At 39.0% G+C, this 18,369-nt stretch overlaps 1 protein-coding gene across 1 annotated transcript in view; it reads left to right on the top strand.

Moving 5' to 3' along the window:
- Nucleotides 1-4,226, top strand: part of TTLL6 (tubulin tyrosine ligase like 6) — a 28,766-nt gene extending 24,540 nt beyond the window's left edge. Inside the window, exons 11-13 of the mRNA XM_088143482.1 lie at nt 1,043-1,339; nt 2,107-2,476; nt 4,021-4,226. Coding sequence (XP_087999608.1) covers nt 1,043-1,339; nt 2,107-2,476; nt 4,021-4,226 — 873 coding nt within the window. The remainder of the gene's footprint in view (nt 1-1,042; nt 1,340-2,106; nt 2,477-4,020) is intronic.
- The last annotated feature ends 14,143 nt before the right edge of the window (nt 4,227-18,369 follow it).

Raw genomic sequence — 18,369 nt, 5'->3', positions numbered from 1 at the left:
TTAGTTAGTGCCTTCTAGACATAAAATAATAATAGCATTAAAGTTAGGTATAGTAAAGGTTCAATCTGTAGTATGTCAGGGTTTGGGGAATGTTCATTCTATCTTAATCCATACTCGACCTTTTTCTTTTGAATGCAATCTAGTCAATTCATAATAGGACTGGAGTTTATTGTATGTCTGAAAGATTAAGATCATTGGAGAAATGGAGTGATTTTCTGACATATTTTTGTGAGAAGGGGAAGCTGTGTGTAGTATTCCAAAAGCTGCTTGGGAAGTAATTTGAGATCAGAGAAGAGATACAAGAGTGAGAGAGAGAAAGCAGATTGCAATTGAAGGCCGAGTGCATAAAGTCTTCCCTTCACAGCCAGTTAAATCTCATGAAGAGCTATTGCTTTTTTCCTGCAAAAATGAGCAAATGTGGCCATCCAGATGTTGCTGAGGTCCATCAAACTATACCATTGGTCAGGCTGGCTGGAGCTGAAGCATCTAAAGAGCTTCAGCAAGTAAGATTAGGCTTTTCACTACTTTTGACCCTTATACTGACCTGCCTAGTGTACCTTCCTTGAACTTGGGATTCAGGATGGTGATTTTTGTTTTAAGCAATGAACAAAAATAAAGTTATGTGGCAAATTCTCATTCTTTTTTCCAAAGTATGCAAAACAAAAAGTGTTTTGTAGCCTCTATTTTTACATACTGTTTAAAAAAATAAGTTAGAAAGCTTCTTTGTTTTTTTATTGTTTGGGATAATCACCCTTTTCAAGTGGCTACGGTGATGAGAACAATATTCAAGCAATTGCATCTTTGTAATTTAGCAGCACTTGTAATATTTTTGAAAACATAACTTCATGCTTTTTCTGTTGTTTTAATGTATAAATTTCTGCATATTGTTGATGATATTGAGAACCCCAATGAAATTCAACCTAACCAAGCAGACATGACTCTCTCACATGCGTACGTGCACACTCATTGCCCTGAATTTATGGACCATTGATTGATATCATAACTTAATATTGTTTGGGGCTGCTTTTTCCTCTTTACACAGCCTCAGATCTGTTCAGAGTCTGGACCTGGGACTGCTCTCCTGCTTGAACATTTTTCAGATGATCAAGAGCCCAAGAAAGAAGTGATTTGTGAATCTTCAACTATTTCCCCACACAACAGCTTTGAAACAGACAGTCTAGAGAGGCCTATAAAGCAACCGGTGAGGCCTTACAGCTCTGTGCCTGATTTGACATGGCAGAATTCATCCAGCACTCCAGAGCAATCTAATTCCAGTCCAGAAATGAGGGATACCATTAATAGTCACCATTCTGCAACGAACGTGAACATTACAACAAAAGTAAGTAACAAAGCCCCAGGCTTTGCAGCATTATTGCTCATTGTTTCTCAGATCTCAGGGTCACACCAGGCAACAAACACAGAGCAAGTTTTTGAGCCATGAATTATTCAGGATCTTTGTCCTGTCTTGGCTTTATGTTGTGAAAGCAATAAAGTTGGAAAATACCCTCATCAAATATAAGAGGGCTATACACATTTCACTTTGGTTCTAGGCTGACCCTTTTTTGTTAACTGTCTGTGGTATGGATGAATACTAATATTTAGTAGAGTGGTAATAGCCACCTTGATTTAATCACTGAGATAAAGCTTAGTCTAGTTTCATTATACGTTTAAAGTAAACATGGGCAACTTATGGGCCATAGACAACCTTCAAAAAGGGTGGAGTACTGTTGTTGCATCTCTCTGTCCATGATTATACCACCAAAATTGATGGCCCCAGAGTTACAGATTTTTAAAAAAGAAATAATAAAATAATGTATCAAACCTTCAGTACATTTGACAGACTTATTTTACTTAAATCCTACATGCATCCCAAAAGTGGGGGGGGGAACAGTACCAAAAAATGTGGGCCTGATCCTGTGATGTTGTGTCTTTACTGGGCATTCCGAATCTCTTGGAGACTCCACTTCTCAAAAAGCGTGGCCCCAACTGAAAAGAAGTTGCCTATACTTATTCAAATTTACCACATTCTCTGGATCTCTAACAGCTGGGTTATCAATGAGGTTATGAAGCAAGTGTATCCCTGACCATCCTTCTCTTTCTTACCAGCATCAACCACCAAATGAGCTTGCAAAAGCATACAGTAAACAAAGCCCGTGTCCTCCTGACAAACATTTTCCAGCAATGACCAAACATCATGTGAGGAACAGAACTGCAAAAGACATGGGTGTCTGTGAAAGTCCAGCTATTCAAAATTTCCACCCATTTAGTGAAGTGTCTTTCCAGTTTCATGTTGGAGAAAAAGCAGTTTCATCACGCTCAGCTGGTCAGGCAACGAAAATGAAATTTCCTGAGAATGGAAAAGGAAGAGGAACTATCCTTGTCTCAGAATTTTTCAGCAAAATGAATTTTACAGCATCTGAGAAGCATTTCCAGCTTCTCTCCCAACAACAGCCTCAACACCTCACCAATCGAGCACGTGAGAGCCATTTTCTTGGCTATTCTATTAATTAATCAATTTTGGCATCTGTAAAAAAGTGGGGGGTTGATTACAGCATTTGTATATATTTTGATCCAGACATATAAGCTCTTTCTTGGGCTTTGAGAATGCCACTTCTGATTTAATACTTTCAGTCCATTATATTTAGATGTATTAAGTTCTTCAACAGTATTACCTGCTGTAGTCCGCAAGAAAGGATATGGCATAAAACAAATACAAATTGTGAATTTTTGTCTGCAGAAGTCTCCCAAGGGAACAGACTTTTACTTCCCCTGGTTTTAGGGTCCTAAGAATAGTCATCAATTGAGCAGCTGACTTTTGAGGACTATTATTAGGGCCATCAATTAATTATTTATTAGGGACTTCTCAGATAAAATGGAAAGCATATTGAGGTTTAGACTTGCAGGTTCCCACTCCTTCTCTGTCAGAAAAATAAGGAAATTACATTATTTTTAAAAACTAAGTAGCATTTCCAGTTTTTCTAATTGCTGGCACACTGTTCAGTGAATTGCCTAAATAAGCTAGGATCAAATAGATAGTTAAGATTTTATAAAGTTTAGACATCGTGGAGATACTTTTGATTTCTGATAGTCTGATATTATAGCACAGCTGCAGAAGGAGAAGATTGAGGGAGAATGTGTGAGCCAAGGTTTTTGCTTATAACATTAAAACATGGTTAATGTTCCATCTGAATTGCATGAGATTTTGGGCACACAAAAATCTTAAGAGATTTTAGGTGAGTATGCTAAATTCTTGCAAGATTTCAGGCAAAAATGACATTTGGTGAGATTTTGGACTGAGAAGGCTGAAATTATGCAAATTTTGGCAATGTTTTGAGATTTCAGCCATTTTTATTTTATTTTATGTTATTTTATTGATGGCTGCGTCATCACAGATGATGATGCTTGCCACCTGGAAAGGTTGTTGACAGCTGCTGTAAAATCAAGCTTGATTCTAAACCAGCCTTCCTCAATCAGGCAGTTCAGATTCCCATCACTCTTCAACTTTCGTGGCTCTGATGGTAGATAGATTATAGAAGCCATAGCATACACATCTGGAATGTACCAGGTTTGGGAAAATTGTACCAAATTTTTCTTATCACAGTGCTTTTTGCAAGGAGAAGGAGGAGCTTGGGACATAGGCTTGTATTTTTTAGTCTATTGTTTTCAGGGACATATATTCTCTCTTTTTCTTTGGAACAGTGCTGAGATTGAGGAGGCACACCAAATATCTTTTATCTGGTGCCAGTCTCACAGATTATTTTAGGGAGGAAAGGAAATGAGATAGGCTGGTAATAATGAAGTTAAATGCTGTATTGATTCTTGCCCTAGCATATGAATGATGAGGCATCCAGAACAGAGAGTTCACATGCTTCCACAGGCCTTGCAGCAGTAGCCCCTCTTACCTCCTTGCCAGTTCATTCTTCTTGACTCCTGCTGGAATCCAAGAAAAATGGGCTGGCATCCTGCTGAATGTGATCCATCACAACATATGCTTTTTTTCTTTTTCATTATATTACACAGAAAGTGCTTCCCTCCCAAGAGAAATCCTAGGGAGCAGAAGTGCTTCTTGCAGGAAGTCAGCAAAATACTATAATGTTCACCTCACCATGCAGAAGCCAATCAATCAGCAACACAGCTTGCAAGATTTGCTGGTGATCTCACAGATGAACAGCCAGACTAAAAGAGCCAATGACCCAAGAGTAAGAGGTAGTCCTGTGAGCAGGTAAAGAGGGTGGCTATCTGGTAATCTGTGGTGGAAATTCAACATTCTACATGCTGGGAGGGACTGGAGATTTAAGAAAAGAGGACCTCATTACATCAATCTTTAGGCTCTGTCTCTGTTGCATTATTTTAAAAACATATGCACCAGGGCAAGGAAGATTGGAGTTTACATTCCTTCACCTACTTAGCGATGTTTCTTTCTTTCTTCTTTCCACGGGGAAGAGGCAAGGGCCTTCCAGGTGTTATTAAACTACAACTTCCAGCATTTGATCATTCAGCCTGGCAGCAGTGAGTTCTAGTTCAGAAACATCTGGAGGGTCACAGGTCCCTACCCTAGACAATAAACATTCTGTTCAGCTCTGACTTCACCATCATTAATTTCAACAGCCTGTATCATATATTTCTACATTTTCAGGTACTAAAGAACTGAAACTTGTGATTTTCTGAATATCAAATTGAAATCATTCAGGTGATGCAGTATCTGTCCCCAGGGTTGTGCTTTGGAATAATTCCTTTATAATACTAGGAATGTAACTATTCTAAAGGTTTAACAAGTAGGGCAACTAGGCCTGAAATCAGATTGGATCTACATAATCAAATACAAGAGACCCTACAATTACTTGGTGACTGCACATAAGTACCAGTGCAAATGTCCAATAGCTACTACAGAGGTTAACCTTTGTTTTGTGGGTTTGCCAAACTGAAAAGCAGGGCATAAATGTAGTAAATAAGTAGGATATTTTAAAGTAGATAAATATATAATTTCCTTCTTTTTCTTTCAGGGTCTAAGTGAATCTTTCACAAGCACTGGATAATGCTGGAGCTCGGAAGGAGCTCCTTTCTATTAAAGAGCACCCTGAATTATTTGAACTATTCAGTTGTACGTTTTCCCAGCATACTCCCATGTAAAGGAATTTCCGTGTGGCTAATGAAATTTGACCTATAAAGCGATAGGGTCTTTTTAGAGTAAGTGGGTCTTGAGATAGTAGACGCTCCTGATTTTTCTGTTCCCTGAAGAAATATGCAGAAAGTCCTTTCCTATAAATTTCTAAGAAAATGAGTGCTGCATTAAGTGAGTGTCAGATATAGAGACGTGATCTTCTGTACTATTCCCAGTCATGTATTACTGTACATCTGCATGGAGTCTTTTACTGTGTGCTGCAGACTGAATCCTAAGGACTGAACTTGATCCGACATACAGTGGCATGTCTTTTTTTCCGGGTTTTTTTTTTTTTTAATGAAAAACAGTCTTGGAGATTTTGGCGGGGAACTGAAGGGCTGCTTAACCCTTCCCCTCCAGTTACTTGTGCATTCAAACATTTTCCCATTCTATTATTTTATCTATGGTGGAAAACATACAGGACTCATATATTTATCCCCATGGTGAAAAATACAGCTTAAGAGGAAGAATTTTGAGCTACAGGTCAGCAGTAGCTCCTGTTCCACCTACCTTCTGTTTCCTATTGCAGCTCCCAAAGCTGCTTTTCATTTTTTAAAAAAAAATCAGGGGGAAGAGCTATGTGACAGTTCATGGATCTAAATAAAATTTTTAAAATGGCAAAGTTTCACGTGCAAAGGAATTTTGTGTTTCCCAGTGGAATAAAACTGAATCCCAGTGGAATAAATCCTGAATCTCTATATATGCAGTCACTTTAATTGTGCATCATTCACTATGGTCCTTATGCTTTTTCCACTGCATTTTTCATTTTGGTCATATATTTTTGCTGTCAGTATAATTTACCTTCTTTCTCATCTTTTGCTTTTTTTTCATTCTTCCTACTGTTTAGCAGGAGAAAGGGATAGTGGAATGGATATCAACTATCCATGGGCCCTGTGTCACTTATAAGCCATAAAAATGCTGTGATATTTTTAATATGAAATATGAAAGATTGGAACAAGCAGTGTTGCGACTATACAGTAGATATTTTGATATTATGAGTAAGGGATAATATTCAGTCAAAAAGAGTATGGTAATAAATCACTGTTTTTCCATGCAGTAACTAGAACCTTTTATCTTTTTATCTTGTAAATGCCACTGCAAATGTGTCAAAGTAAATATAACATTATCCTAACATATTATATAGCAATATGTGTAGTAAATTTCAAGCATGGAGGTCACATCATCTCTGTTGAATTAGGAATCTTTACTCAGGAAGATAGATCAGATCCACCTACAATATATTCTAATTTATAGGAGGCAGTAATACATAACTTCCTGTCTGATGTCTGAAATTTCCACAGTATTTGCTTTCTAATCAACTATGTATCTATTTCTATTTGTATCCTGTCTTTCAATTGCTCGTCATGCTAATAGTGATTAACAGACCTGTGTGAAAAAACTTTTATTTGTTTCAGCAAGGTGCTTTGTGCCAGAGAGCTCCTGTGAGTTGCCTCATCAAGGCAAAATAGTAATGTGCCTTGCCTTCATGCGGCACTTTGCATTTCTTTGAAATCTCTTCTTAGTCTCCTTTGGCATATACAAGTGTTGGAAGAGATTGCAGAGGAAAGCCGAGTTTCATTCATCTACAGTCTTAGAAGGGATCGCATTGCTTTTCAAAGTAGATTTGAGCGAATTTGCTTGAACTATTGAAGTAAAGCACTCCCTTGCCTCACAGGTCTGCACAGTGACAATTGGTTAAAATGCTTTTAAAATGTAAACCTTATAAAATTTAAAAAACAGATAAAACATTAGCTTAAATAATAATTAGTCCACCTATAATCACCAATCCATCTCATAAGGCTTAGCTGAAGAAAGTTTTTACTCCTTTCCCTAAAGTGGAAAGAGTGAGGACTAAACGTAAATCCTGATAGAATATGTTCTAAAGTTTGGGAACAATGCATATGAATATATGTCCCATTCTGTGTTCTATTTCGCCCTTCCCCCAGAGCAGTACTTGTTCAAACCAAAAACAATTCTGCCCCAGAACTGAGAAGAAAACAATTGTGAGTTTGGCTTGATGGATGATAATATAATCTGGTTGTAGAACTTGAAGTATCCAGATTACAGAAATTGCCTTCCACTCCTCAGCAGTCTATAATTATTGGCCAATATATTTTTCATTTCAATTGGAAGGATATGGTAGAATGTTCATATAGTTGTCAGTATTTCCAGAAAGATATTGGCAGATTAGAACAGAGGTGGGCAACAAAGTTGATACAGGGTCTTTAGAATATGCCCTATCAGGATATTGAAGGAACTTGGAATTTTAATCTGGAGAAAAGACTGAAAGGAGACATGTCTACACATCTTAAAGTTGCCAAGTTTGAAAAACACTGGACTAGGTGATTCTGGTGCTCCTTTCCAACACCATAATTCCATGAATCTGATTTTATGAAGCAGGCAACATGGGGCATTGGACTTAGCAGGTAGAATTTCACTGAATAATCTTTCTCTTCAGTAACATCTGTTTCAGTGCTCAGACAAATATTTCTCAACAGAACTACCTATTGTCAAAGTATGGTTTGCTTTTGTTGTTCTGTTGGATCTCAGTTTCCTATGTTCTCCATCATACCCCACAGCAGTGAAATATATACCAACTCAGAACCTGATATCAATGTATTCCCCTTCCCCCCCCCCCCCCGGCCCCATTGCATGCAGTGGAAAGGGATCTTCTTCAAATAATAGGGCCCTGAATACCATATTCAGTTTAATATTATATCAATACAGAGTCATTGGAGTACTCCATCAGAGTGTTCTAATGAGCATAATATTGCTTTGCCAATTTTCACTTATCAGTAAAATAAATGCAGCAGTTAAACTACCTCCATCACAGGATAAGAATAAAGGCTGGGAAATTAAAATGTGTTTGCCTAACTCCAGAATAAATAATCAGACTACAAACCAAATTAGTCTAAATAGGATGAGGACTTCATAAGTGGGCTGCTGTAAGTGAAAAAGACTATTTCTCCAGTAGTTGCCTGGCTCAGCTAAGATGGAATTTAGAAGAGGGCCTCCAAATATGGTAAGTATTCAAGCAGGCTATGTTGATATAGGTGGACTCCGCTGCAAGAAATCTGTTGCCTCCCAGCCTGGGGCTACAAAAGAGTACAGGTAGTCCCCAGTTTAAGAACAAGTTCCATTCCCAAGGTCTGCCCTTAAGTCGAATTTCTATGTAAGCCAGAACAGTATTATCATATACTGTATAAGTAGTATTGTGTAATTAACTCAAATCATTGTGAATTTAACTCAAATTTTGCTGCAAAAAGCTCCATTCTTAACTATGGGTTCTCTATATCTGTAGCTGAAAGAGAGAATCATCAAGCTAAAAGAATTAACTCTCCTTCCTAATGCTTAACATTGAGGAATGGAGTCAGAACACCAAATGTGACTTCCTGTCTGAATAAGCTCCAGCAACTCTTAATAAATACAGTTGGGGGCTTGGAAACACACCAAGGAAGAATATTCAGGAAATGATGGCTGCTGTTGCATTTTTAGAGGACAGAGAATTCTGTTCATGCTCCGGTGTCACATCACCACAAAATGGAGGAAGCATCAAATGCCAACGATGCTCCATTTTCAATGTTTTAAGTAGAAAAAAATCGGGCATTATGGTCTTGGGTCTTTTCTTTTTCTAAGACTTCATGCTGAGATTAACAGAACGGCTGTCATCTATCCGTCTTTGATCTGTGTATTTTAAAAGTTTTCTGAACTAAAGGCTTTCAACCTTTACTTTCATATGACCAATGGCTCTGCTTGCCTGTCAACCAGCCTTTATCCCTATTATGTAGTTGTTTCTAATAACTCCTGTTGGATTGTTCTGAACTAAGAGAGGAAGTAGAGTGTATTTGTGATGTTTATGTTCTGCAGTAGTCAGTATTATGAGGCAGGTAGGCGCACGCTTGGAATAAACTTGTGAGTGTTCCCACAAAATGGCTTGCCAGGATGGATGTAAGTACACATTTATCAGAAGACAAACTGGCAAGATTGCTCCCCAGCCACCCTTCCCCAGTCTTGTCTTATATTTCTGAGTCTATTGACAAATTTTTAAACAAAATACTGCAGTTATGACTCTTTTTTATTTTCAAAAAAATGCATTTCGGGTCCAGAGACATTTTTTGTAAATAAATGGTATTAAGAGCTGGTGCTTTACTCTGCAGCATTCCAGCCAATCAATCAATCAGTCAATCAATCAATCTCTCTCTTTCTCTCTCTCTCTAACATTTTTAAAAAGACTAGTTGAAGCAGTGCAGGTATCTGTTGACATATTGATGCCTGTGGATTGTATAGGACTTAACCTTGACATACTAAGTAGGCTGACATGGAGCTTACCCAGGCTGAGTGCTAAATCTGAAGGCTTCTAAATCCAGGGGCAGAAACTGAGACTCTCGCCATGCATGTGCCCACCAGAGATTTTGTGCATAGCTCTCAAAGCTCCTAAAGTTTGCCAGATAAACCTTTTTAATACAATAGGGTAAAAGTATTACATTTGTAGAGAATAACTATTATTAACTGGACTTCATTAATTTCATTAATTCTACTAGGCTTAAAATTTAAATGTAGTTTTTTAACATCTAATTCACTATATCTAATTCACAGAGTTAAAAGTATAGATACCTGCAAAAGTATTAACTATATAATGTAAACCCAAAATTAATAACCATAAAAATTATAAAAGGTCAAAGAAAAGATTTGAAAAATTATGTTATGAGCAGAACTCAAAAAAATTGACAATATTGCTTGAAAGTTTTCCTTACCCTATTGTTAGGAAAAAAACTAATCCAAATACTAAGAAATTTCACATATCAACAATTGTTGCAAATCAGGTATAGATTTCTCTTTCCGGTGTATTCCTATAGTCAGTCCCAACAATTAACAATTGTTCATGTCTTTAAAAATTTTAAATGCTAGGAATATAACCAAAAGCATAGGTGTCAGCAACAGTGGGAAAATGACAAAATGTACAAATGGTTTACATATTTCCATCCCACATTAGGATGGGATACAAAAGGCTGTGATTTGCATCACAATGTCTTAACACACTTTCCCCCCCATTGTTTAGATTCCTGTGGCCAAGAAGAACATATGGAATGCACAATGATCCGTTTAGAGTAACCTTAACAGTCTTTAAAAGTTGTTTTAGTGAAATTGTAGATATAATAGTTCATTTAGAAAGACTAATGAGACATTTTCTTCCAGCAACCCAATTCTAATTTAGCAGCACCAGACCAGGATGGCCCCAACTTTTTATACTTCACATAAACATCTCATTCTATCTCATAGTGGAGCTGACTTTGTAGCAACCTGCCATTCAGTGGCCAGTCCTTCTATGCTTGGAAAAGAACAGCAATGAAACAAAGGTGCCGGTATCCCTACTGCCTGAAGTCATGCCATACAAGGAACCACCACCCTTAACAGGGAGTTAGAAGATGCCATTTTACCAGCAGTTTAAAACTCCCTTTGCATAGCAATGTCCTTGGCTCTGTTTCTATAATAAAAATGGTGCTTGAGTCATAAATGTAAAGATGTGTTCCAGTAAAGTTTTGGGCAACATCTATACTTGGAAACATCTTTGAACTGACTCAGAAATACACATGTTGAGACCCTAGGTTTGGAAGGCAGTATGGAAACTCTTCTTTGGTATTTAATGCAGAGGTTCTGAAATGCTTTTTGCTGACTAGCCATGATCCATAAACTCCAGAACTTTATAAGCTGTGAAAGTCCAATAAATTCAGTGGAGTTTGTACCCTCAAGTATAAGCCTAAAGTCCATAAAATCCATGTTTATTATTTAAACTTATTTGTGTTGTTATTTTGATTGTATTTTAAGATGTACAATACTGCACAGTAATTATTTAATTTAGCTCACTTTCTGCTAATAATATCTTAAGAATTTGGAATAGAAAAGCATATTATTTATATAACATCATTGTCTTATAAATTGTGCCTCTATGTTTGGGCATAATTGCTTGGAATACAGACCAATCCATCTCAGTGAAACTTGTTTCTAGTTGCAAATTCCCTTGTCCATCATGAGGATGCATGTCTACTGATTTCCAAATAAATGAGATTTTAGCCTGGCATAAACTAATACTTCCACTTCATTATGATATTGGGGATCTGTCTATCCTCCCTGCCCTCTGAACATATTTTAGCCTTAGTTGGAATGCAACCCAGAAAAGAAACTAGTAGCTGTGCTGACCATGAGAAGAAAAAAACAATCTATAAGTCCTAATAAGTAAATACCTGTATTATGCCAGCACAACATTTACAAAATAGTATGCAAATTTTGAATGCAAATTAAAATTTTCACCCAGAAAATTTTCAGAACGTTTCATCAAGCATGATGATCGTAAAGTAGGAGTTTGGCAGAATACTGTGGGTGGTGGTCAAATTGTATCAGCATTAGGGCCAAATTTCCACGTGTATTTAACTGTGGTACCATTTTTTGACAACAGAAACTTCCCCCCTTGACTCCACAACATTCCCTTTGTCTCCGCAGCCCATGAATGAGGTAGGTTTATGTAATCCATAGCTTTAGTGTTAAAGTTCTAATTTTCTCCTTATTCCTACACCAACCACTGGCAGTCTCGAGATGTATAAAATCAGGGGGGCAAAGTCAGGTGTTTACTAGTGGGAATGATCAGAAAGCTACCTGTTGAGTATTTCAGACTGATGAGGGCACATTCCTGGTTCCCCAGCCTGCCCTACTACTGTTTGCTATTTACTCTCTAAAGAACTAGGTGCAAGAGCCAGTGAAATGTAGAACAACAACAACAAAACCCCACCTACTTGGCATATAGTGTTGCCAGGGTCTGAAACAGAGGAAATACTATGCTTCCAGCACACAACACAGAAGAATCCAAGATCTGCAATGAGTGATTTTATAGAAAAAGGAAAGCAGAGACACAATCCCAAATAAAAGTAGGTTTCCTAAAGAACTGCTGCTAGCAACTCAGTTCTCTTCACAATTCAAAAATGTTTTTTTCAACACTTTATTCCACATTATGACAGAATGCTGTCTAGGAAAAAGGGCATACTCTTCACCAGGGCAACACTGTTTGGTAATCACTTGGAACAGACACAATAGATGCAGACTATGTATCTGCATGGGAGGAGGCACATTTCATATCATTATAGTTTTCTACCAAGCCAAGGATGGGTGGATTGCACTTTAACTCGGCAATGGGGAAGGCCCTTGGTTACAGCCTTAGGGCTCATCCTCATCCCCCCTAACCAGGACATGAGCATGCCCAGATCACCATTTTTTATATTCCATGTCCTCATGGCACTGCATTCACCTCATCCCCAGCCCACAACTAAGGTAGCTTAAAATCATCTTTAGATACTCCTGTTTTCCCTCTTTTCCTGACGCACGTTTTGTCTTGGACACAGTCTAGCACACTTCATCAATATTTGGGAGAGCACTAGATCTGATTGTTAAACATGGATCAACTGAAACCAGGGAAGAGCGTAGGTTCTATCACCGATGATTGCATTACATTTTTCCACTGCTTCTGCCACAATCTGTTTTGTGCAGTTGCTCTCCTTATTGTTTTTATTACTTTATTTCTTGGAGGTGGTGGGGAATCACCATTTTTGCCTACTCAGTGGGTTACTTCCAGGTGCCATCAGCAGTGGACACTTCCGGTTAGCACCTGCTACTTTTTTGCAGCATTTGTCAAGGACAGAGCTTGCTTGTTACCTATTGCTCCCGCCCACTTCAGCCTTCCCCATGCAGGTCAGCCCAACTGACTGGTCAAAGGGCAGAAGCAGCACCCCAATACTTTTTGCAAACCCTCCTCCACACCTCTGGTTGATTGCACCCTCCTGTCTCATTCCATAGCTCTCCTTTGCACCTGTGACCTGTCAGTGGGGATGTATTTGGACATGGGTTTAATATTCTTTCGAAAGAGCTCTAGACTCAAAAATAGCAAATTGACAGATCACAGGCATGGAGCATTCCACGTCTGTGGCCAGTTAGGGAACTTCACAGGAAGCTAAACATGCTGATCAAAGTATTAATTTTGACCAGGTCACTCCACCATACATTAAGGAGAGTGACTTATCTGTGTGTGTGTGTGTGTGTTTTGGCACTTGGAGGAAACAAAGCCAAGAGAATCCACCAACCACGTTTCTTAACTCGTCCCAAAGTACGGGCAGCTTCACTTATCAGCTTCATTCCTGAGGCAGAATTGGACTCAGCCAGTGGGGCAGCATCTTACACCAGGTCAAGAGCTGATGGATTGTCTTTTAAAGTGGCAGTCCAGCAGTGCTCTTAGATATAGTTTCCAGACATGCACAAGGAATCCTGTCCTGTACAGAGGTGATATTAGCTGGCCCCATAGACTCTCCCATGGCTGGGTGGTAAGAAGAAATCAGAAAATAATTGTTCTGTATATTTTGGAAAATATCCAACTTGGGGAAGTTTTGATAGAACATGGTTCATAAACAATGCTAAGGAAGACCATATATGTTTTTGTTTTGTTTTGCAGCAGTGATCCTTCTTTTGATAATCCAGCTAAAAGGGGTCAGTTAATATGTAAATAAATCGATGTGGATGTGGAATCCACATCGATTTATTTACATATTAATAAGATAAGTCAATGCTGTTTAAGTCACATTTGAGAGATTTCAATGGTCTATTATAAATGTAAGGGAGTCAGGATTCAATCTAAATCAACTTATTGTGACCATAGATTAGAGGGGGCATTTCCCCTGTACATGGGACTAATCCCTGATGTCTTTCTAAATTAATTAAAGGGTCTTTAGGTTGATTGCCAGTATAAAACTTACCTGGCAAAAATGCATATTCCCTTGTAGACAAGGCTTTTCTTCCACTCTTTGTGCCAGCTCCCATTAATCTCTGACACAGCTAAAAAGAGCCATTTTAAGATATTCTGATTTTGATATTTTTTCTGAGAAGGTGAATGCTTGGAGGAGACTTTGGCTCATAGGATTCATGTGTCGGTACATGTCTGCTTCCTGTATCTCATTGCCTGCTTCTGGACTCGGATTTCACATTAGGAAACTGTCTCACATTTTACAAGTGCAGGAGGGGCAAGGGATTTTTCCTAAAACTGTTTACAACGAGGCATCAAGCCAAATGAAATACCAGTCTAAACTATTCAGCTTGGCCAAATGTTCCCATACTTTTTTTCTAAAGTAGAGATTATTCTGCATTGTGAGCATCATCCTGAAACGAGCAGTTTACAGTGAGGTGAAAGCATTTCATAAAATGCAGAAGTCACTTCAGATCATTAAACTGAATCCATAACAATAAGACAAAAGTCTTGCCAGAGGTTCCATCAAAATTGGTTTTCAGAGTTGATGTATAGCTTCCTAAATATATCAAGCAATATTTGAACAGAAGAACATGCTTCAGGTGTATGCAGAACATATTTCACTACGACCAACTTCTATCCTTTCTATCCTTCATTTCAACACATCTGTGATTAGGGGAAGAAAGCATTTCTGGGGCAGAGAAGCAACCTTGAACACCAGCATCTTTATTGGATTTAGGTATTTCTGAATAAGATAGTTCAAAAACACAAGGTCCTGGCTCTTGAAACTTTAATTACACCAGGTTAAATTTGAGGAATTTTTCTATAAAATTAACTGACCCTTCTGTTATAAAATTTCTATGAAGCAGGGATACGGGATGCTTCACACCGCAGGCTGCATTTGATTTTTTTAAAAATCCATTTATATTTTAAGAGGGTTTTCAACTCCACCTTTCTTCTGTAACAAACAGCACACAAGGTGAATAAACATTACCACTTTTTAAAAAAGTAATGTTAAGAACAAAGTCAAAAGTAACCTAAATCACTTATGCTTAAGTAGGACGCCTGATTGTCATTAGAAGCGTGTTTGCCTAAAATTAATACTGGAATCATGAACGTGAAAAACTAAAGGTGTTACACTACAGCCCAAATTAAGTGCTTCTGCTTCAGTCCACTTTGGCTCGTTTTAAAACCCTCCGAACGATGATTTCCTTCTGAGAAGAAACTCCTGTTGGTCGGTATTGCAAATCCGTGTTACCTCTGAATCCCGAACACATGGCATTTGGGAAAAAGAAGCGAAAAAAGGGAGGGATCTTTTTTGACGTGCCGTGAACCGCTCCATGAACAAAACGCATTAAAAAATGTACATATATAAGGTAAGGCTGCATGAAATCGAAATTCGTTTCTTTCTTCAAGTTCACGGAATCATTTGCGAATTGTTAAATACGGTTTTAATAGTTTCGGGTTGGTTTTTATAGTAGCCTGACTCAGCTATACTGGAAAGAACACAGATATTATATGTATATGTATATGTATATGTATATGTATATGTATATGTATATGTATATGTATGTGTATGTGTATGTGTATGTGTATGTGTATGTGTGTGTGTGTGTGTGTGTGTGTGTGTGTGTGCGTATGTAATTTTATTTTATTTAAAGCGTGATTTAGATAGCAAGTTGGCGGAAGGGAGTTAAACAGAAAGAAGCGCCTGTTCTCAAAACCCACCGCCAACCCACCCGTCTTTCCTCCTTCTTCCCCAACCCTCCGACGTTTCCTGGCGGCTCGCAGAGGAAGCGGCCGTGAGACTTGCGCCGGATTTCAGGTTTCAGGCACGGGGGAGAAATGTTCCCCAACGCATCGGAAAAGCCGAGGCTGCTGCTGGGCGCTGTGGACTAAAAGAGAGATCAGCGGCGTGGAGGAGAATTATATCGACGGCAGCCCAGTGAGCAGGATATCAAGGATATGAATTCTTATCAGAGGATAAGCATTAAACAAGAAGTCAAGGGGCTAGAATACATTTGGTCAGAAGATGCTATGGAAAACACATACTGTACTCGCGAACCGTCATGGGGGAGTAATTTAACTGTATTAAAAAGAAACTAAACCTAAACCAGCAGCAGTAACACTTCCGTCTGGAAAGTCAGTGGGAAAACTTGAGCATCCTGGGTGGGTGGATTGGATAAAGAAAAGCGAATTTTTCGTCCCGGTCGAGTCTCTGCTGGAGAAAAGCAAATCGTTTTACAAAGTCCTTCTCGGCCAGAGCAGGAACGGCTCGAGCGGCTCGAGCTGCTTTCGTTCTTTTCGGTCGGGACCTGAGTCAGCTTCCGAGGCACCAGCGGAGGCCCTTTGCAAGAATTATTATTATTATTATTATTATTATTATTATTATTATTATTGTTGTTGTTGTTGTTGTTGTTGTTGTTGTTGTTGTTGTTATTATTGCAAATGAGGAGAGAAATGCAACGACTCGCTCTCAGGAAGAAAAAAAGAAGGAATTTTCTTCAAAGCCCTGCTGGTAGATATTGATTGTAGCTGGGAGTTTTTTAAACGGCAGCTCTCTTACTTTTCAAGTCACGGTTAAGGCAAAGCGCCCGGAATTTTTCCTTGCTCTGCAGTAAATACTTGAGGCAGGAGACTTTGAAATGCGGGGGGGCGGGGGGGTATTTTATTCGCTCGATGGCGATTCCGTTTGCAGTAAGACAGGCTCCGGGGTCTGCCACAATCACCCCGTGCATTCCAGCCTCTTCGTTTAAAGGGGAAGCGGTATACAAAGATTTTAAACAAATACAACTAAAGATGTACTTATCACAGCACCCACCTATCGTTAATTCTTTTAAAAATAGGGGTAACAGTAGGTGTGATTTAGTACAGAGTCGTTTTCAGAGGGGAATCCTTTATTTTTTCACTCACCATAAATATGAATAAGTTAGTTGCATAACACTCAGAGCACACACCTACACAAAAAAGTCCCGAGAAAACGGTTAAGGATTCCTGCTACCCCTTAATTTATTGAGAAACTGTTAAGTGGAAAGACACCTTTTTCAAGGATTTCTTTTCCTCCTTTTTTTAAATCTAGGAAATCATTTGTTATCCTCAGGTCCTTTCTCCCTCAGCTTCTTTATTTGTCAGAGACAGCTCCGGACCCAATTCAAATAAATTATCCTCCACGGGAACCCTGGAAATTAAAGAGAATGGCAAAAGAACTCTGACTGCATTGCCTTTAGGTCTTCCCCCCCCCCCCCGCCCCAAGCCTTTCATCCCAGTGGCATTGAGTTTGAACAGGAGAACTTCCTGATACCTGCTGCTCCCTATCTTTTATTGCAAAGTGTGTTTGAACCTGAGACATTTCTCTACTATGCCAATGTTTCTCAATCTTAGCAACTTTAAGATGTGTGGATTTCAACTCCCAGAATTCCCCAGGGAAATTCTGGGAGTTGAAGTCCACACATCTTAAAGTTGCTGAGGTTGAGAAACACTGCTCTAGGCTGCAAAACTCCAAGGGGATCCTTTGCGATAGAAAAGAAGGCAAAGAGGAGAAAAGAAGAGGAAAAGATTGAGTCTCTCCAAATGTCAAAATCTTCACTTATACAAATTCTACAATTTTCAGCATAAAAAAGGAAGTTTCCCCTGAAGAAAGAATACTTATAACCAGGCTAGCCTAGTTCAGAAGCAAAGGACCCCACCTAACAGAAAACATCCTGAAATCTGAACCTGCTGCTTGCCAGCTCCAAGAGTTTCCTATGATCTTTCCCCACTTGCACGCAACCATGGTCCAACACGTGCCCTGGCAACATCTTTTTTTCTGATGTGTCCCTAGAACTGTCTCCCCAGCCTGAGACAGACAGGTTTCAGTGGGCATCATTCAACAGCAGCCACTGGGTGTGTAAGATCTGCTAGGCTGGGTCATCCATGACCTTGGAGGTGACTTGAAATAAAGGCAGCAGTGTCAGGATAGAGGTCAGCAGTGGGGAAATAAATGTCATGGCAGTATAGATGGCATTTCAGCTTAGTAATGGGGGAGACTCCTTAGAAGAGCTACCATGCGGTTACTTCTTTGCTGGAACCTCAAAATCCACCAGTTGGAACCAAATGGAGCCAAATGCAGAAAAGTAGGACAGATCAGAGGACATAGACTAGTTATAGGGGATGTCCACAGGCTGTGGTCAAAAAAGTCAAGGTGGCAGCTGTGATGGGCACAATCGAACTTCTGCCTGTTTTTATATGCATCACATGTGTGATTCACAAAAAAAAATAGGTGGACCTTCTATCACACCATCTTGACATTTTTGGCAACACCCTGCAGACACCCCTCCAAAATATAATGAAACAGTATGAAAGACTGCTCAGCCTGGGAACGTGATGAGCACCACAGTCAAACACACTTGTTTTTCCATGCAAAGTTTATTTCTGGCCTTATGCTTCCAGC

Source organism: Python bivittatus, unplaced genomic scaffold (assembly GCF_059951505.1).
Source record: "Python bivittatus isolate LINGU-HERP-01145 unplaced genomic scaffold, Pbiv_v1 ctg000410_np1212, whole genome shotgun sequence".
NCBI lineage: Eukaryota > Metazoa > Chordata > Lepidosauria > Squamata > Pythonidae > Python > Python bivittatus.
This window is presented reverse-complemented; position numbering and strand designations above follow the sequence as displayed.